The 16,397-nt window shown below is 36.3% G+C and overlaps 1 protein-coding gene and 3 non-coding genes across 4 annotated transcripts; all 4 read left to right on the forward strand.

Annotated features, from left to right (window-relative positions):
• Positions 1 to 9,065: 9,065 nt before the first annotated feature.
• Positions 9,066 to 16,125, forward strand: rps4x (ribosomal protein S4 X-linked). The gene is made up of 7 exons (XM_062444933.1): positions 9,066 to 9,118; positions 9,630 to 9,707; positions 11,579 to 11,759; positions 14,337 to 14,434; positions 14,837 to 15,008; positions 15,120 to 15,277; positions 15,972 to 16,125. The coding sequence occupies exons 1-7, from the start codon at positions 9,116 to 9,118 to the stop codon at positions 16,071 to 16,073; spliced, it is 792 nt and encodes a 263-aa protein (XP_062300917.1). The 5' UTR covers positions 9,066 to 9,115; the 3' UTR covers positions 16,074 to 16,125.
• On the forward strand, positions 10,791 to 10,860 carry LOC134006378 (small nucleolar RNA SNORD61). Its single transcript, XR_009927949.1, has one exon. It is a non-coding gene; the product is annotated as a small nucleolar RNA SNORD61 (small nucleolar RNA).
• Positions 12,010 to 12,084, forward strand: LOC134006381 (small nucleolar RNA SNORD61). Its single transcript, XR_009927952.1, has one exon. It is a non-coding gene; the product is annotated as a small nucleolar RNA SNORD61 (small nucleolar RNA).
• LOC134006380 (small nucleolar RNA SNORD61) lies at positions 15,551 to 15,620 on the forward strand. The gene has a single exon (XR_009927951.1). It is a non-coding gene; the product is annotated as a small nucleolar RNA SNORD61 (small nucleolar RNA).
• Positions 16,126 to 16,397: the final 272 nt, after the last annotated feature.

Raw genomic sequence — 16,397 nt, forward strand, 5'->3', positions numbered from 1 at the left:
TTGTAAAGAAATAAATAATGAACAATCTCTTAAACTGAAATACAAACATTCACTTTCTTGAGTTTGATAAGAAGACTGATACCATGCTCGTGACGATACGTGTACGATACGTAAGACTGTAAATCCCTCTCCTTTTTTAACATTTAGTTTATGTGTGTGCATTAAACAAACAAGATACATGCTCATTTTCTAGATTTGCAGCACATTGATAGGCGTATATTTTCGCATTTTGGACAGAAAATGGCTACCTGTTTTTAAGCTAACGTCCTCCCGGTTTCAGCTCTGAGGGGTAAAATCTTTTTGTCGAACTCTTGAAAAGAAAGCTAATAACTCTACTTCTCAAAATCTGATTCTTGTTAGGCTTGTTAGACTGTTGCCTGAGTGTTGCCACCTTATTTTAAGAGCCTTACTCATATAGAGCTTACCCCCCTTTTTAGACCTCCATGAGGGTACCAGATGTGGTTGCCACACATTATATCAGCCTTTGACATCTTTAATTGGAATATAATCTGTTTTTAGTTTATACCCTTCATCTAACTCGCTGCTTCAGAGTTTAAGTGGTTGAAACAATCCCGAGGGGGGGGGGGGTTAAAATTGACACCTCAAACCCCCACCCATGCTTTGCTGTGGTCTGGATACAGTAAGGATGGGGGGGGGGGGGGGGGGGGGGGGGGGCCTCTGACCTATATGTCTGTCATGGTAAGAAGAGACAGGACTGTGCAGAGGGAACAAAAGGCCTTTAACCTCAAACCTTGCTTGGCTTTCATTTGGTGCATTGTGCATTTTACTGGACCACACACACCAAATAACACACACACCTGTATGTATATTGGACAAGAGGTTGCAACAAAACACCTGTGCATGTGTGCATTCACGTCCTTTACAAATGCACACATAGAGAGGAGCGTGAGGATGTTATTACAGCAGGGAAACGAGAGTGTATAGCAGCCATGAAACAAGCACTCATTCAGTTACACACAGGCATCGAGGTTATTGAGGTGTGTCTATGTGTGTGTGCGTGAAAAGAGATAGTGAAAAAGAGTCCGAGATTAGTGAGAGTGAATGAGAAACTGCACGAACACACGCCTTAAAAAAAAAAAAGAAGAAGAAAAAAGTGTTTATACGTGTGCTATAATCGGCAGGAAATCTGGCAACACAAGCGAGGAAAAGCACATGCTGGGCCTCGTTAATTTATTTAGATATAGACGGGTTAGATTACACACGCACACACACACACACACACACACGCTCCTCGCTCAACAAGTACCTTTATTTGATGTTGATTACGGTATCAGTTACAGTCAATGAGCACCATCTTTCTTTCTTTCTTTCTTTAATGAAATGCAAGAAGCAGCGATTAATGAAAACCCTATGGAGTAATTCGCCTGATATTTAACCCAAAACAGCCGCTTTTACTGATACTTTTTGGGTTGTTTTGGAAAGGGGGGTTTTTTTGTTGGTTTTTTTCTCCCCCTCTGTGAAATAAATGAATAAAGATGCTTCTCATCGCTCCTAAAAAAAAAAAAAAACCCCACAACAGACAGACATGCTTATTCTTCTCTTCCTCTGTCTCATCGTCTAAGTGGGTCAAAATAACATTCTTCTATCTTCAGATCGAACACAGACTTTGTGTTTGTTTCCATCTGGTCAACACTGTTTTAAAGACACCCCCACCCTCTGCCGCCTCCCCTTAACCCCCTTTTTTTTTTAGCGTGTATGTGTTGTTTTGTGGTCCGGCCTTAATCCCAGTTGAGTGAATGTTATTTTTGCTGTGTGAACCAGAGGGACACCACCACCACCATCCCAAACCACTCTCTAGTTGCCTCGTTGGGTAGAAATGTTTGAATTGTCTGAGGGCTTTTCATTTCCTCTTTTTCCTTGACCCCCAAAATTGCAGATTAACCCCCAGGCAGAGACCTTTTGAACCAAAATATGCCTCGGCTCGCTACTATCTAGTTTCTAATGACTTAGACCCTTCTCACTTCACGTGCTTAAAAAACCACATTAAGGTTAAAGTTTGGTTTTGCCTTTCAAAAGTGTATCAGTATCAGGTTTTTTTTGGACTTATTTCACATCTTCCATTCATCCAGTGGTTTCAGGTCAGCCCATTAGTCTGCTAAAGTCATTATGTTTGTCCAAGTAACATTTTTAATCGTATGGTAATGCAGTTACAAGGACAGACTGGTGCATTCAAGGTTGCTCGGACTTTAGAGTCAAGCAAAAATGCCAAAAAATTAACTTGTTCCACACTCTCAAATTTGAAGATTACCTGCTTTTGTGTATCTTATATGAAAGTCAAGTGAATATCTTCAGGTTTTGAAACAATTTGAAGACATCATATGAGACTTTTGGACACTAATGATGGATTTCTTTCACTATTTTCTAGACGAAGCAAATCAAGACCAAACATTTTTACAGTGAAGGTGGTGCAATTTGTTACAAGTTATAGAAAAACGTGGTGAAATGGTTTAGTCTGATTTATTATATTATGAGTCATGACACTTATTTAACTGGCTGAAAATACTCAGTTTTCATTGTGTAGTCAAACTGCACATTAGCATATCAGCTTGTCTCTTAAAAACAAGCTAATTTCTTCCATGCTACCAAATTACATAACCCAGTGGCATCTAGTGGTGAGGTTGCATATTACAACCAACTGAATAGCCTCCACTCTCCCCACAAAAAAACACAACGATTCTCATTCATTTCATGCGATTAAACATTCATTAAAACGTATTTATGAGTATTATATTCCACATCTGTCTAGTCCATTTCATTAGGTGCCAATACATTTTAAACACTGCACCTTAAACTGTCCTCTCATGTTCCCGTCGACTGTACAATTTTTGTCAAAATTGACCCAGTTTGGTTGGTTTGACTGTTTATAAAGCATAAAGGTATAAATTATTACCCAATTCTGTGGTAGACCTTTTTAGTCAACCTCATTCCAACTTATTACCAGAGGTTTTACACATATTTTATGGAAATTATGGTCAATAGGTCTATTTTTAAGTGAAACTATATCTCATTTTTGAGTTAATGCCTTTCCTCCTCACGAATCAAAGTTGACCTGAGGACAACAGGAGGGTTAGGCAATGAACATATGACTCTTTTTTAAATTCATTTTTCTTGTAAGTTGTACAAATTGCACCAAAACATTTTGCAAAATGAGCAGTTGCATACCTTCAAATTACCTGGAAATTAGCATAAAGTTAAAGGACCTGTAAAAACACTTATTTTCACATTTTTGTCTGGCAAATTCCAGTAAACCCAGCAGTATGCATGTTTTTTCGTCCTTTAAATGTAAAATAATCTTCAAAAAATCAGCTTTTCAGTACCAAATATCTGTTTTCACGATTACACTCATTCAGAAGGACCTCTAGTGTGTGTTTTGGATGTTGGGATGTGTTTCCTTCACAGCCGTGTAAACCTTCACAGTCCCTCACATCTAATGAAGTGGATTTACAGTTTCCACATCGCAGCAGTGATTTGTGACACGCTCGGCCGCCGCCTCTCTGGTCCTCGTGGGTCATGAAAAATGTTCCGACACATCACTGCCCCGTGAAAACCTTCGACACCAGTCGTGATATATCTGTTAAAGGGTTAGCTGTTGCAAGGTTTCCTCTCTGCAGTAATGAAACTGTTCGGCCTCTCTCTGCTCTGCCAGGTCTGCTTATGAATCACTTGTTTAGCTGAAGTAGACTCTGCACTGATTTATTCCTTTTCATCATATTTACCTTCAAAACCCGCAGATGAAAGTCTAATTTTGTTGCAGTTTTGTTTCCCTTTCTGTGGTTTTTGTTTTTATGTTTTATTATTATTGATGATGAAATGAATATTATTCAAAGATGATTTTTTAAAAGCACTTTTTTGCTCACCGGCTCTCACTTGTACATCTATATGAATATTGTAAATGACTTGAGATCATATTGAAAAATGCTTGTATTTTTGTTACGGCTCTGAGTTTTTGAGGGGAAAAAATAAAGAAAGTGATAACGGAGCAGAAGTGATTGTTTCTTATTAAAACACAACACACAGATTTAACACACTTGTTCTCTTTAAAATCACTGTTAATTGATATTGTTCCTGTTTTTTTAAGTAACACATTTAATACGTCTAATAAGATTCTTGTACCATGCATAGAATATAGAACAATATAACATAAAGTAAAGGTTTAGCATGCTGAAAAGTAGTTTTATATACAGGATACAAGATAATCAATAGCTAAATTATTTTAAAAACAGTCTAGAATAGTCTCACGTTGTTTTAGCTCACATAAAAGGTACAAATAGTAGTATAATATAACATAATATGATGATTTTTATTACATATAGAGTCATAAGAGTTATAGTGTTGTTACACTGCTGTTAGAAAACTTTAAAAAACCTATTACTTCATGATATACTGTAGTCTTCTCTGAGTCCCATATTGTTAACTTTACTGTACAACACTGCCATCTGGTGGCCTGTGATGGTAAGTGCACTGACTGACAACCTGGAATTTAACTGGATTCACTTTTTATCACCAAGAACAATTAAATTTAGCCTCTTTTGCACAATATATTCAGATAATTATTTATTTTTATGGGTCTTTTATCTCTTAATGATTTCAGTTCATCTTGAAAGCTTCCTGGAAACACCAACAGTGTAAACATGTGGCGGTAATTGATTCCCAGAAGAGAAAGAAGTACTCTATTTAAACTCAAATAAACATTCAGTTCTTATTGATTTATTATTGGAAACTTATATTCTTGCAAAATGATATGCTTGACTGTAGATGTTCAGCTATCAAATTCTCATATAAATATATTTAATTGGAAGTAATTATTATTTGGAAGTGTAGGCCACACTGTTTTCCCTATAATAAGTGCAAAATTACACATTATTTCCTGGCAACTTACTACTTAACTTCATATTTCAACTTGTTAAGAAGTTACAGACCCACTAAATCAAAATTACACTTACACATTTTTATTTTTCTGTTTCAGATTTTGTTTTTTATTGGTACAGAATAATTATTAAATATTAATCGTTGTGGCAGTCTGTAGACTACATGACGTGAGTGTGTTCATAAAAGATTTAAACTAATAAATATAACAAATAAATCATTTTTTACTGCAATTTTTTTTATTGCTTTTGTACTTTTGAACTTATTATTTATTGTTCTTTATTCTTTATATTGATGCTCTGCTATTTTTACTGACACAATTTGAACTCGTTTTCCTTTTTTTAAATAAATGTATCATTTAATTATGACATTGTAAATGAATGGAAATGCATATAATTATATATATTCTTAACTATGTTTTTTTATTTATTATTTTGATATACTAGTCCGGTCTCGAGCGCAACTGAATTTCGTTGTATGTACTGTACAATGACAATAAAGTAATCTTTATCTTTATCTTTATCTTTAAAAGTGTATTATTTCACTTTATCTCTTGGCTTCATTGAGATTTTAAATCCTCCTCAACACTGTGGGGTTATACTTTAAAGTTGCATTTATTTAATTCATCATATTTCTTTAATTTCTTCTATTTTTCTGCCTCTCTTTCCAATAAAATGATCACTGTCAGACTTGTCCTATAGCACACAGTATAATGCTGCCATCTAGTGGCGATATTACACAATGAGACAGTTGCAGAGCTTTATTTACTGTGTATAGTGTGTATAGTATAGTAACTCATCACATGACTCCTCATTAGACTACATGTAGAGGACGTTTTCTTCTTTACTGACTTCACTGATGCATGATACAACATTTAGAAGCAGTTTTATAACATATAAAGAAAACCTATATTACTCCCAATTGAATCCCATTATAACGAAGATAGAATGACTTCATATGATGGGAATGTCCTGTTGTCAAAGGGAAAACAGGGACATTTGAACTATTACTGTTCCTTTGTGTCCTAAATATGTTGACTTGATATAGTTCCTTGTATGTCTCTGTGGTGCCGCCCAAACATATAAACATACAAGGCTTTCAAAACATGCAGAAAAATATGAGTTTTTCTGTCCTCACAGTCATAGTCATGAGTGCACCGAGTTCAACAGAACGTCATTTACAGAAAAGTGTTGCTTATCTTCATCTACATCTTCACAGTCGTCGGTCCCTTTGCTGCTGAGAGGATTTAATGATGAAGATTGAATGAACAGATTCCCAGAAACTCATGATGTGAAATATGATATGAATGATTCAACACACAGAACAATGATAATAATGTTGGGGAACAGAGCTCAGTAAAAATGGTGAGGTGCAACCTTTTTACAGCGTGTTAGAGGTTGAGAAAAGGTGTTTTTTTACTATCTTTTTCGTTATAGGCACAATTTAGACCACTTCAACTAGTACAACTGTTTTTATTTTGACTTGCACTTTGTTAGGTCATGTGTTTTTATAACAGATTTTAGTATCATGTGTTTCTCTTACACCTCTTTTTACTGTCTTCTGTTCATTGCTTTGTTATTTTATGCTTCCACTGAGCTGCTGAAAACCTGAATTTCCCATTGGGGTCAATAAAGTGACTATCTATCTATCTATCTATCTATCTATCTATCTATCTATCTATCTATCTATCTATCTATCTATCTATCTATCTATCTATCTATCTATCTATCTATCTATCTATCTATCTATCTATCTATCTGTCTGTCTGTCTGTCTGTCTGTCTGTCTGTCTGTCTGTCTGTCTGTCTGTCTGTCTGTCTGTCTGTCTATCTATCTATCTATCTATCTATCTATCTATCTATCTATCTATCCATCCATCCATCCATCCATCCATCCATCCATCCATCCATCCATCCATCCATCCATCCATCCATCCATCCATCCATCTATCTATCTATCTATCTATCTATCTATCTATCTATCTATCTATCTATCTATCTAGCTAGCTAGCTATCTATGACCATATACCAAACCCATCTTTGTAGATACCCCCATTGCCTGATTCATGTCTAAATGCACACAATTGGTTATTTTTTTGTATACTTTTTATTTTATTTTAATTTAAATACTGCTTGTAATCTACTTTATGATGACCCTGATGGAAGCCACAAGCTGAAACGCGTTGATCTATCAATAAAGTTCTTCTATACTACAAGTGTTGCTGGAGCTTTTAAGGCTTTTTTCCCCTTCTTGTGCACCTTAGAAGTGAGTGAAGTTGTGCCAGAAACCTCTACTCTTGTTATTTACATGCCAAATATATACAAATGTTGTGTTTAAAGGGGTTGTGAGATGCTCCCAAAGTTATTCTGATTAAACGAGTTGACCATCCAAGTTGACTTTCATTAATGGGTTACAAGCTGAACACACTATGAGGCACCAGTCTAACCTACAGATAACTATATAAAGGAACATAAAGGGGTAATATAGATAAGTTAATTAATAAGGACGACCTCCAGAGAGACACAAAAAACAACCTGTGAGCATTAGAGGAAAAAAAGCCAAACGTTTTAATGGTCAATGTTAGGTTTCTTGGATTTTACAAGCAAATAAAAGCACTTAAAAAAGACAAATTTGGTCACAATATGTGTGTAAAACAAACACAGCCCCCCCTCAGCTTAAGCCTTAACACAGATTTATTTGATTAGTGCCATCAGCTGGCCTTTATTACGCTCCACAGCACTGTCACCTCTACTTATTTCTTCCACCTTTGTAATCTGAGTCCAGAAATGTGTCTTTAATCCTCAATTAAAGTCGTGGATTTAGTGGCTGAACTGTATTTTTTAATTTTTCATAAAGAAGTGGGTCAGGACATGAAATGAAATGTAGACAGACCCCCAACTTGCTGCTGCTGGCTACAGGACATGCAAGTCTTCACAAAAAATGTAAAAATGGAGCTGAATAAAACGTAAAATGTAGGACAATGGGTTGATTCTGCTCTGCAAGAAATAAAACTGCTGTGAAGATTTATGTTTCATGGAAAGAAAATAAGAAATATAATAAAATGGGTCACCGGAGATAAACACAGGGGAGCATTTTTATTGTTTATGAGGTATAAACAGAGTTGAGGTTTGGGATTTTATTCCTGCAGCCCGAGGGGAGCGGAGACGAGCATGTGTGCATCAGTTGGTAAAAAAAATGTTGGCAGAAGAAGACCCAGGAAGAGGTTTTATCTTCATTAAGTGTAAACAGGACTCACAGGGCAGCGACACTGGCATTTCCTGAGCAGGACAATCTGAAACACGCAAACACAGGGAAAGAAGTTCATGGAGGCTAAGCAAAACCAACAAAGGATGTTATACTGTGTGTGTGTGCTGTGTCACAACTGTAATCACTTTTGTGCAAATATATGCCTCTATTGTTGATCTAAATCCACATATTCAAGTATTAGATTTAATTTAAAAAGGTTATACAGTTATTAGGTACACCTGTGTAATCTAATGCAACCCAATGCAACAGCTCTGCTATAAATTCTATATTTATGAAGCTTATACAGGGTGTCCACAAAGTATCTTTACAATTTAAAAAAATCATTACAAAAGCAATTGATGAGATATTTTAATCAGATTTGTTCTATGTACTCAGTGGTTATCAAAGTTTTTAATCACATTGCATTTGTGTATCATGTATGGAACAAAGATATGGCACGTCAACGACCTGAAGCAAAAGATCACTGATGCCATTGCCGCCATTGATGAGGCTCTGCTACAGCGAACATGGCAAGACATCGAGTAACGTCTTGATGTGCTTCGTGCAACTAATGGAGCCAATATAGAGGTGTATTAAATGATTACATTTCCACAGATTTGTCTATTCATTTGCTTTTGTAATACATTTTTAAATTGTAAAGAGACTTTATGGACACCCTGTATATACAAAAAACCCAAAAGTTATAAAACTAAGCAAAAATATACAAGGAAATTATATTAAGAGGAGCAAAGACTATTCAGGATTATTGCAGTGCCCTGTCACGATCTAATTATGTTATCATTATAGTGCCTGGTGGTAAAAACACTGCTTAATATATAACCAAACATTGTTGATATTCAATGGAGAGTGTATTCAAAGTTTACGCGAAGCTCTTATTAAGTTTGTCCCTCCCGTGTTTCCTTCCCCCGCCTTCATCATTGAACACCGGAAGCCGTTGGGTCCTTTCCCCCGCAGACTCCAACATGGTGAGCTGTTTCTCCTCACGATTCCTCTCCGAAACAATCAGCAAACATCACTTTTTCAGCTTGTTTCACCACCCGGTTACATATTCTAGCTTATTAAACCACCTCTGATGAAATGATGGAGCTTTATATTATGAGTTAAAAGCGGCGATGGTTTGATTTTATTGAAGGTTTTTCACCAGTTAGCATCACTGTGGCTAGTAATGTTAGCTCGTTCATTGTAAAACTACAATAACGTTAAAAATACATTTAATATATTGACATGTGCTGCACTGTGGTTGCGTTTAAATACATTTTACATATAATGCCAGTCATAGTTTGTATTTTTATATTAATATATGTTTAATTACTGAGGTCATGTGTGTAGGCCGCAGCCGGCGGCTATAGTCAGCACTCCTACCCGGGAACCCCTCTCTATGGGCGGGTGTTCTATATCCGCTCGCCCCGCTGATTCCTCCAGCATGTAGCGGGTGTTCTGTCCTCTCTCTGACCGGCATTGTCGTCTCTCCTGCAGGCCAGAGGACCGAAGAAGCACCTGAAGCGCGTCGCAGCGCCAAAGCACTGGATGCTTGACAAGCTCACTGGAGTTTTTGTAAGTACATGTTAATTTTTTTTAAGATTTATGCTCAATTTAACTTGAATTTGTGTAGTTTAGACTCGTCTTAAGTGTTTAAAGTGTTAGTTTTAATAGTGGTGTCATTGAGTTTTGTGTTAAGAGGGTTAAAAAGTAGAGGATGAATGGATGAACTAAAAGGAGGCAACTAATGTGACCATGTGTGTGTCTCAATCTGCCCAAGGGGGGGTTTTAGGAAGTAAAAAGTAACTCTATGCATATTATTACTGTATTTATAACTACTTAATTTAAATTATGAGGCCATACAGCAAGAATGTAAAATCAAAAATCAGACGTGTAAGTAAGGTTGTGATTTTTATTACTCTACCTAAATAAGGCTTTTTAAAGTATTTAAGTTAAATTATGAGATCAAGCATAAAGAGTGTAGCATTAATAATCATCATGTCTGTACAGCTGTAGAAAGTGTTTTGGTCTTAATCTACCTGAATTAGGCATTAAAGGTGTGTTGCTGTCAGACAACCCAATTCAGCTGTTCTCATCTGTCATATGTCTGCATGTTTAGTAGATAATCTTTTTAAAGTAGTGTGAAAGTCATTTAGTGTGACCCTGGATCTATTCGTGCTGTTACAGTCACAGCAAACATATTAAAGTTCATATGCACATATTGTAGTTGAAATTAAATGATTAAGTCAAATGTTTTTCATGTCATACAGCAACAGTCAGGAGTATGAATGGAAAATGAAAGCTGTCTTTCTTGCTGTAATAATTCCTCCTGTTCATACTGACCATCAGAAGATCCCTTCATAATGTAATTTATAATGTAAGAGTTTTATCTGAAGCTAATATGAACCTTCAGTCGTCCAAATGAGTCAAATCTTCATCTTCTATGTTCCAACGTTAGTGTTTTTAGTGCTAAAGTTCACTTAATATGACCATATGATTAGTATTAATGTGGAAACTCTGAGCACGGGCAACAACTTCGCCACCAGGCTCTCCAACATCTTCGTCACCGGCAAGGTGTGAAGAGTTTTATTACATATATATAAACATTAAATATGTTTAAAGAAGGCAGATTGTACTGGTTAAAAATAGAGATTTGGAGCAATGATGACTTTATGGTTTTGATCAGCGATGAAAATACACTACCAATCCTCTAAGAAGTTCTGAGCTCTTCACTAAAGATTTTAAAGCTTGATAATTTCTCTCCTTAGTCAGAAAGTTCTACAGTTGTGCTGGTTAATTGAGCAAAAGAGCAAAGTGTTCTAAGCTCAGGTGTAAATGGTACTATTGGAGGGAACTTTAGGTGTTTTATTACAGTCGGCAGACGGGGGAACAAGTTAAAGACAGATGCTACAAAAGGTCCTTAGCTGGACTTTCATCAGGGTTTTTAATGTTCAGCATTTTAACCTTTTTAAATTATGTGGAAGTGAAAGAAAAGTTTAACAGATGCTGGATTTTGGTGACTTTTTAAACATGGATTTTAAAAGTTGAGTCAAAGTTGAATTAATGTCATCAAATTTGACCTAAACATTGTGGTCTGTAATGTTATAGTAACTTAAATAAAAATCTATAAAATAAATTCTATAAATAGATTAAAAAATATTATTTAATTATAAATAATAAATAAAAATACAATTTAAATGAAGCTTAAATAAATAAATAAATAAAGATAATAAATTTAAAAAACCTTTTAAATATCAAATATTACATAAATAATAATAAATAGATAAATTATAAATTAGAATAAATAAATCTTATTAAACTTGTATTGTGATTAATTAAATAAATCAGACATTTAGTTTAAGCTCATCTTCAGCCAACTTCAAATTTAAATAATAACAATCCATCTTTCTTTCCTCATCCCTCCCTCTTCTCTCTCTCTCTCTCAGGCTCCTCGCCCCTCCACCGGTCCCCACAAGCTGAGGGAGTGCCTGCCCCTCATCATCTTCCTGAGGAACCGTCTGAAGTACGCTCTGACCGGAGATGAGGTGAAGAAGATCTGCATGCAGAGGTTCATCAAGATCGACGGCAAAGTCCGCACCGACATCACCTACCCTGCTGGATTCATGGGTGAGCTTTTCAAAACAGACCTGGGTGGCATTCAGGGACAGTCGGGAACTCTGGACTCCTTTACAGAATTCGATGCAGCTCAGAGGTTTTGGAGGATTAGTCAAACCTTTATTTAGTCAAGAATTTAAAGGTCATGTTCGATTAATTAGATATTAAGAGGAATTAACTACCAGGAAATGGCTCTTCTGATTTTTGTTGGATGCGTCCAAGTCGTTAATTGGTGCGTAACGATGCGGCCAGACTCAGGGGAGCAATGATGACTCCGTGGTTTTGATCAGTAATGAGCTGAAACTGCACAACCAATCCTCTAAGAAGTTCTGAGCTCCAGATAAAACATTTTAAAGTCAGATTGTGAAGAAAATTCAATATTAACAGACGGACTCTAAAACAGGATGAGTGATGGAGAGGAAACGGGAGTGATTTAGGTTGTTTGTTTAAAATAATTTAATAGATTTGAAGTTTAATTTATGATGTTTTCTTGGAGGGAAACCATTTTTAAAAGTGACTTCAGTTAAGAACAAGTTCAGTCTTTATATTCAACGTCTTGGTCAGATGTTAGAAAAGCTCAAACATTAAATAAAGACATTAAAAAAGGCGACATCGACCCAAAATCTAAGAGTTTAAAGACAATTTAATATTAGTAGACAGACTCTAAAACAGGGATGAGTGATGGAGGGAAAACAGGAGCAATTTTAGTCGTTTTGAATCATTTTAGACACTAAATTTGCCATCAATCAGTTTAATTCATGATGTTTTATTGGAGGAAAAAGTTTGAAAACCATTATTATAAAAAGTGAGTTTAGTTAAGAGGAGGTTCAGTCTTTATATTACACATCTTTTTCTTTCTTTAATCTTAAATATTGGTTATCAGATCTGAAACAATACTCTTCTTGAGTGTTTATAAAGCTCCGAGTGTTACTTTTTGTTTATTACTTAAAAGAAATAAACCCAAAAAAGGACAGAAGCCAAAATCCTTGAGAGTTTAAACCAGTATTTCTGATTTATTGTTGTTGTTTTTATTTAGTAGGATGTTTGTGTTATTTTGGACACATCACGGGACAGATGGGGCAACATCAGCTGCCCCACTTAGCTGGATTAGAAATTAGATTTTAGGAACCAGAAACAAACATTTTCCTCTCATTAAACACATTTCAGTCATTTCTCGGCTGCGTGTAGACAATAAAACAACTCCTGCTTTGAGTTTTACATTTTAGGACATTTTTTAGTTGATAGAAACCTTTCCTTTTGTTTCCTTCTGCTCCTTTTTATTAGTCTCACTACTTTTAAATAGAGAGACACATTAAACGAGTGAGAGGAAGCAGTAGAGGAGTAAATATCGTTGTCACACCTCCCACCAAACTGCGAGCCGTCAGTTTTTTTCCACCTCGACGGCGGCCGACAGCCTCACACCGAGGTGTGACGTTTTAATTTCCAAATCAAGAGGAAGTCTTGGCAGCACGACCTCATCATCATCATCAGTCTATTTATATAATATACATGAAGATTAAACACCTGGACGCTCTCGACCAGGAGGAGAGAGATTTCTACTGCAGGAATAATGATGATGATGTTTAAAATACTTCTAATATTCAGTCTTTTACACAGTAGATAGACATTAGGAAGGTTAATTTAAGGGATTAAAAAAGGTCAAAGCTCCAGCATCACTATCATTATAAAAAAAAACATTAAACGTCATTAAAATAGGGTCGTTAAAAAGCAGAAAGAAATGTATAAAAAAGGCGGGAAAATATACAAAAAATAGCCAATTATGTGCATCTAGATATGTATCAGCTAATGGAAGTAGCAGAAGTATTTCAATTGGATGGAGAGCTTTAGTTCAGAGTGGTTTCAGTGTAAAGTAGTCTGTTATTTTTGATGAATTTCTACTTTTAAAAAAAGGATGCCAATATTACTTTTTTCGGTCCAAATTTAATCTAAATGACCGTGATAGATACTGGAAACTACTGGTCTTGTGAAGTCGCTGTAAAATGGGCAAAGTAGCTGAATGTGTGGAGAAAGTCTTCCACTCTGAAAGTTTTGTTTCTCAATTAAACCTCTTTTTAGAAAGATGAGACATTTCTTTATATACCAAGAAGATGTGTTAGTGGCTCAAGAATCTGATTAACTATAGATGAGATTTGACCAGTGGTGGTACAGATTAGTGATAAGTGAAGATTAGTGTAGTATTATATAAATGAAGAACTCCTCTATAGAAACTGGAGTTTATTCTCAGCATGTTTCAGATTTTCAGTGCGGTCGGTGTTGCTGGTTTATATTTAATTGGGAAGATTGAAGTAAACAGGTTGTTGGTTGATAATGAAAGTCTGCCAATAACCTCACAAACACCTCGAGTGAGAAAGAAGAGTAAATAAAGATTGTCTTACACTTTTTGCTCAGATATTGAAATATTGAGGAGCTAAAGTTTTGGTTTCTTGGCTGAAAATTTGCCGCATTTAAAAGCGATCGAGTACTCAAATTCATCCATTTTATTTTGGTGTATAACTACCTCATTAAACAAGGAGGTAAAATGTACTTTAGATGCTAAAAGTCTGGTTTTTTGCTGTGTTTCTCCCTCAGATGTGATCAGCATCGAGAAGACCGGTGAGCACTTCCGTCTGATCTACGATGTGAAGGGACGTTTCACCGTCCACCGCATCACCGCCGAGGAGGCCAAGGTGAGAAAAAGCCTCGTTTAAAACCTCATCCTCTCAACCTCTAGACGAGGGCTGTAGAGTTAGTTAGTGGAGCAGAAGACACGATGGGACGAAGTTTAAGAGGTCAAAAGTTTGATTTTGAATGATTTAACGTCCTGCTGCCGAAACTCAGAGCCTCAGATTGAGTTTAAAGAATTTAGTTTTTGCTTTCTCGCCAAATCTGAGATGACTGATGGTGTTTTAAACGTGTGTGTGTGATAAATTGACAGCAGAGTCTTGGTAGAGTTTAAAAATGTAACTTGAAGATGTAAAAGATGAAGAGTTTTAAAAGCTGCAGCTGTCAGATTGATGATGGTTTTATTTCAGCTCCTAATTCATCAGTTTTTTAGCCTTAAAGTAACATACTCTTCCTCCGTCCTGCAGTACAAGCTGTGCAAGGTAAAGAAGATCATGGTCGGCACCAAGGGAATCCCCCACCTGGTGACCCATGACGCCCGCACCATCCGCTACCCTGACCCCCTCATTAAGGTCAACGACACCATCCGCATCGACCTGGACACCGGCAAGATCACAGACTTCATCAAGTTCGACACCGGTAGGTTTTTTTTAACGTCGTCACCACGGCAACGGTGGATCTCTCGATTCAATGTGATTTTAAAAGGGCTAAATCTGACTCTTCTTCCTCCCTCTTTTTTTTTTTTTTTAGGAAACCTGTGCATGGTGACCGGAGGCGCTAATTTGGGGCGTATCGGTATCATCACCAACAGGGAGCGTCACCCCGGATCCTTCGACGTGGTTCACGTCAAGGACAGCACGGGCAACAACTTCGCCACCAGGCTCTCCAACATCTTCGTCATCGGCAAGGTATGAAGAGTTTTATTACATATATATAAACATTGAAGACGTTTAAAGAAGGAAGATTGTGCTGTTTAAGTCCCATCCTAGGAATAAAAATAGTGCTGTTTAAGTCCCATCCTAGGAAAAAAATATAGTGCTGTTTAAGTCCCATCCTAGGAAAAAAATATAGTGCTGTTTAAGTCCCATCCTAGGAAAAAAAATATAGATATTTGGGACTTTTCTTGCAGCTCAAATAGAATAAAAGTGATTGTTTTATTTATTAGAGGCGACGCTTTTGGAGCAATGATGACTTTATGGTTTTGATCAGCGATGAAATTACACAACCAATCCTCTAAGAAGTTCTGAGCTCCTTCACTAAAGATTTTATCACTTTAAAAAATGATAATTCTTCTCCTTAGTCAGAAACTTCTACAGTTGTGTGCTGGTTAACTGAACAAAAGAGCAAAGTTTGACACTAACTTGGGAACAATTTATATACTTTCCAAGTCTTAAAGTTGCATGTTTTGTCTGATTTTAATAATAACTTTATTAGTAGAGCACATTTCATACAAGAAACACAATATTCTCTTTACAATAAAAGGCTTAGAAGTAGCATAAAGAACAAAAAATAAATAGTTTCAGGTTAATTTTCTGGTTGTTGTTGCAGCTTTTAAAAGTATCAGATATTTATGAATCTTTCTCTCTCTCTCTCCGTTTCCAGGGCAACAAGCCGTGGGTGTCCCTGCCCAGAGGAAAGGGAATCCGTCTGACCATCGCCGAGGAGAGAGACAAGAGGCTGGCCGCCAAGCAAGGCAGCAGCTAAACCAGCACAGCCTGAGACCTGGTTTTCAAATAAACTGTTATTTACAAAACCACTCTGAACTCGTCCCTCTTTTCTTTATTTATCTCAAGCTACACACACACACACACACAGTTTATTTAGAAGTTGAGGAAAGTTGGGAGTCATGTAGAAAGTGCAATAAAGTACATAGTTGAAAAGGACTAGAAATACCAGAGTAAATAAAAGTTCTTGAGAAATGACATTTAGTGTTTTTAAGCAAGTTGAATAAATTGGTACAAAGTTTTTATGGTTACACCACTTAGACATTTTTGCCATAATCCTCTAATATATTCTCTCAAAATGGAT

The sequence above is a fragment of the Scomber scombrus genome, chromosome 23 (genome assembly GCF_963691925.1).
Source record: "Scomber scombrus chromosome 23, fScoSco1.1, whole genome shotgun sequence".
Taxonomy (NCBI): domain Eukaryota; kingdom Metazoa; phylum Chordata; class Actinopteri; order Scombriformes; family Scombridae; genus Scomber; species Scomber scombrus.

Bases quoted from the DNA above. Each gene is read 5' to 3' on its own strand.
- rps4x (XM_062444933.1), top strand. The intron at 15,009-15,119 runs GTAGGTTTTTTT...TTTTTTTTTTAG, and splicing joins CTTCATCAAGTTCGACACCG to GAAACCTGTGCATGGTGACC. The intron at 15,278-15,971 runs GTATGAAGAGTT...CTCCGTTTCCAG, and splicing joins ACATCTTCGTCATCGGCAAG to GGCAACAAGCCGTGGGTGTC.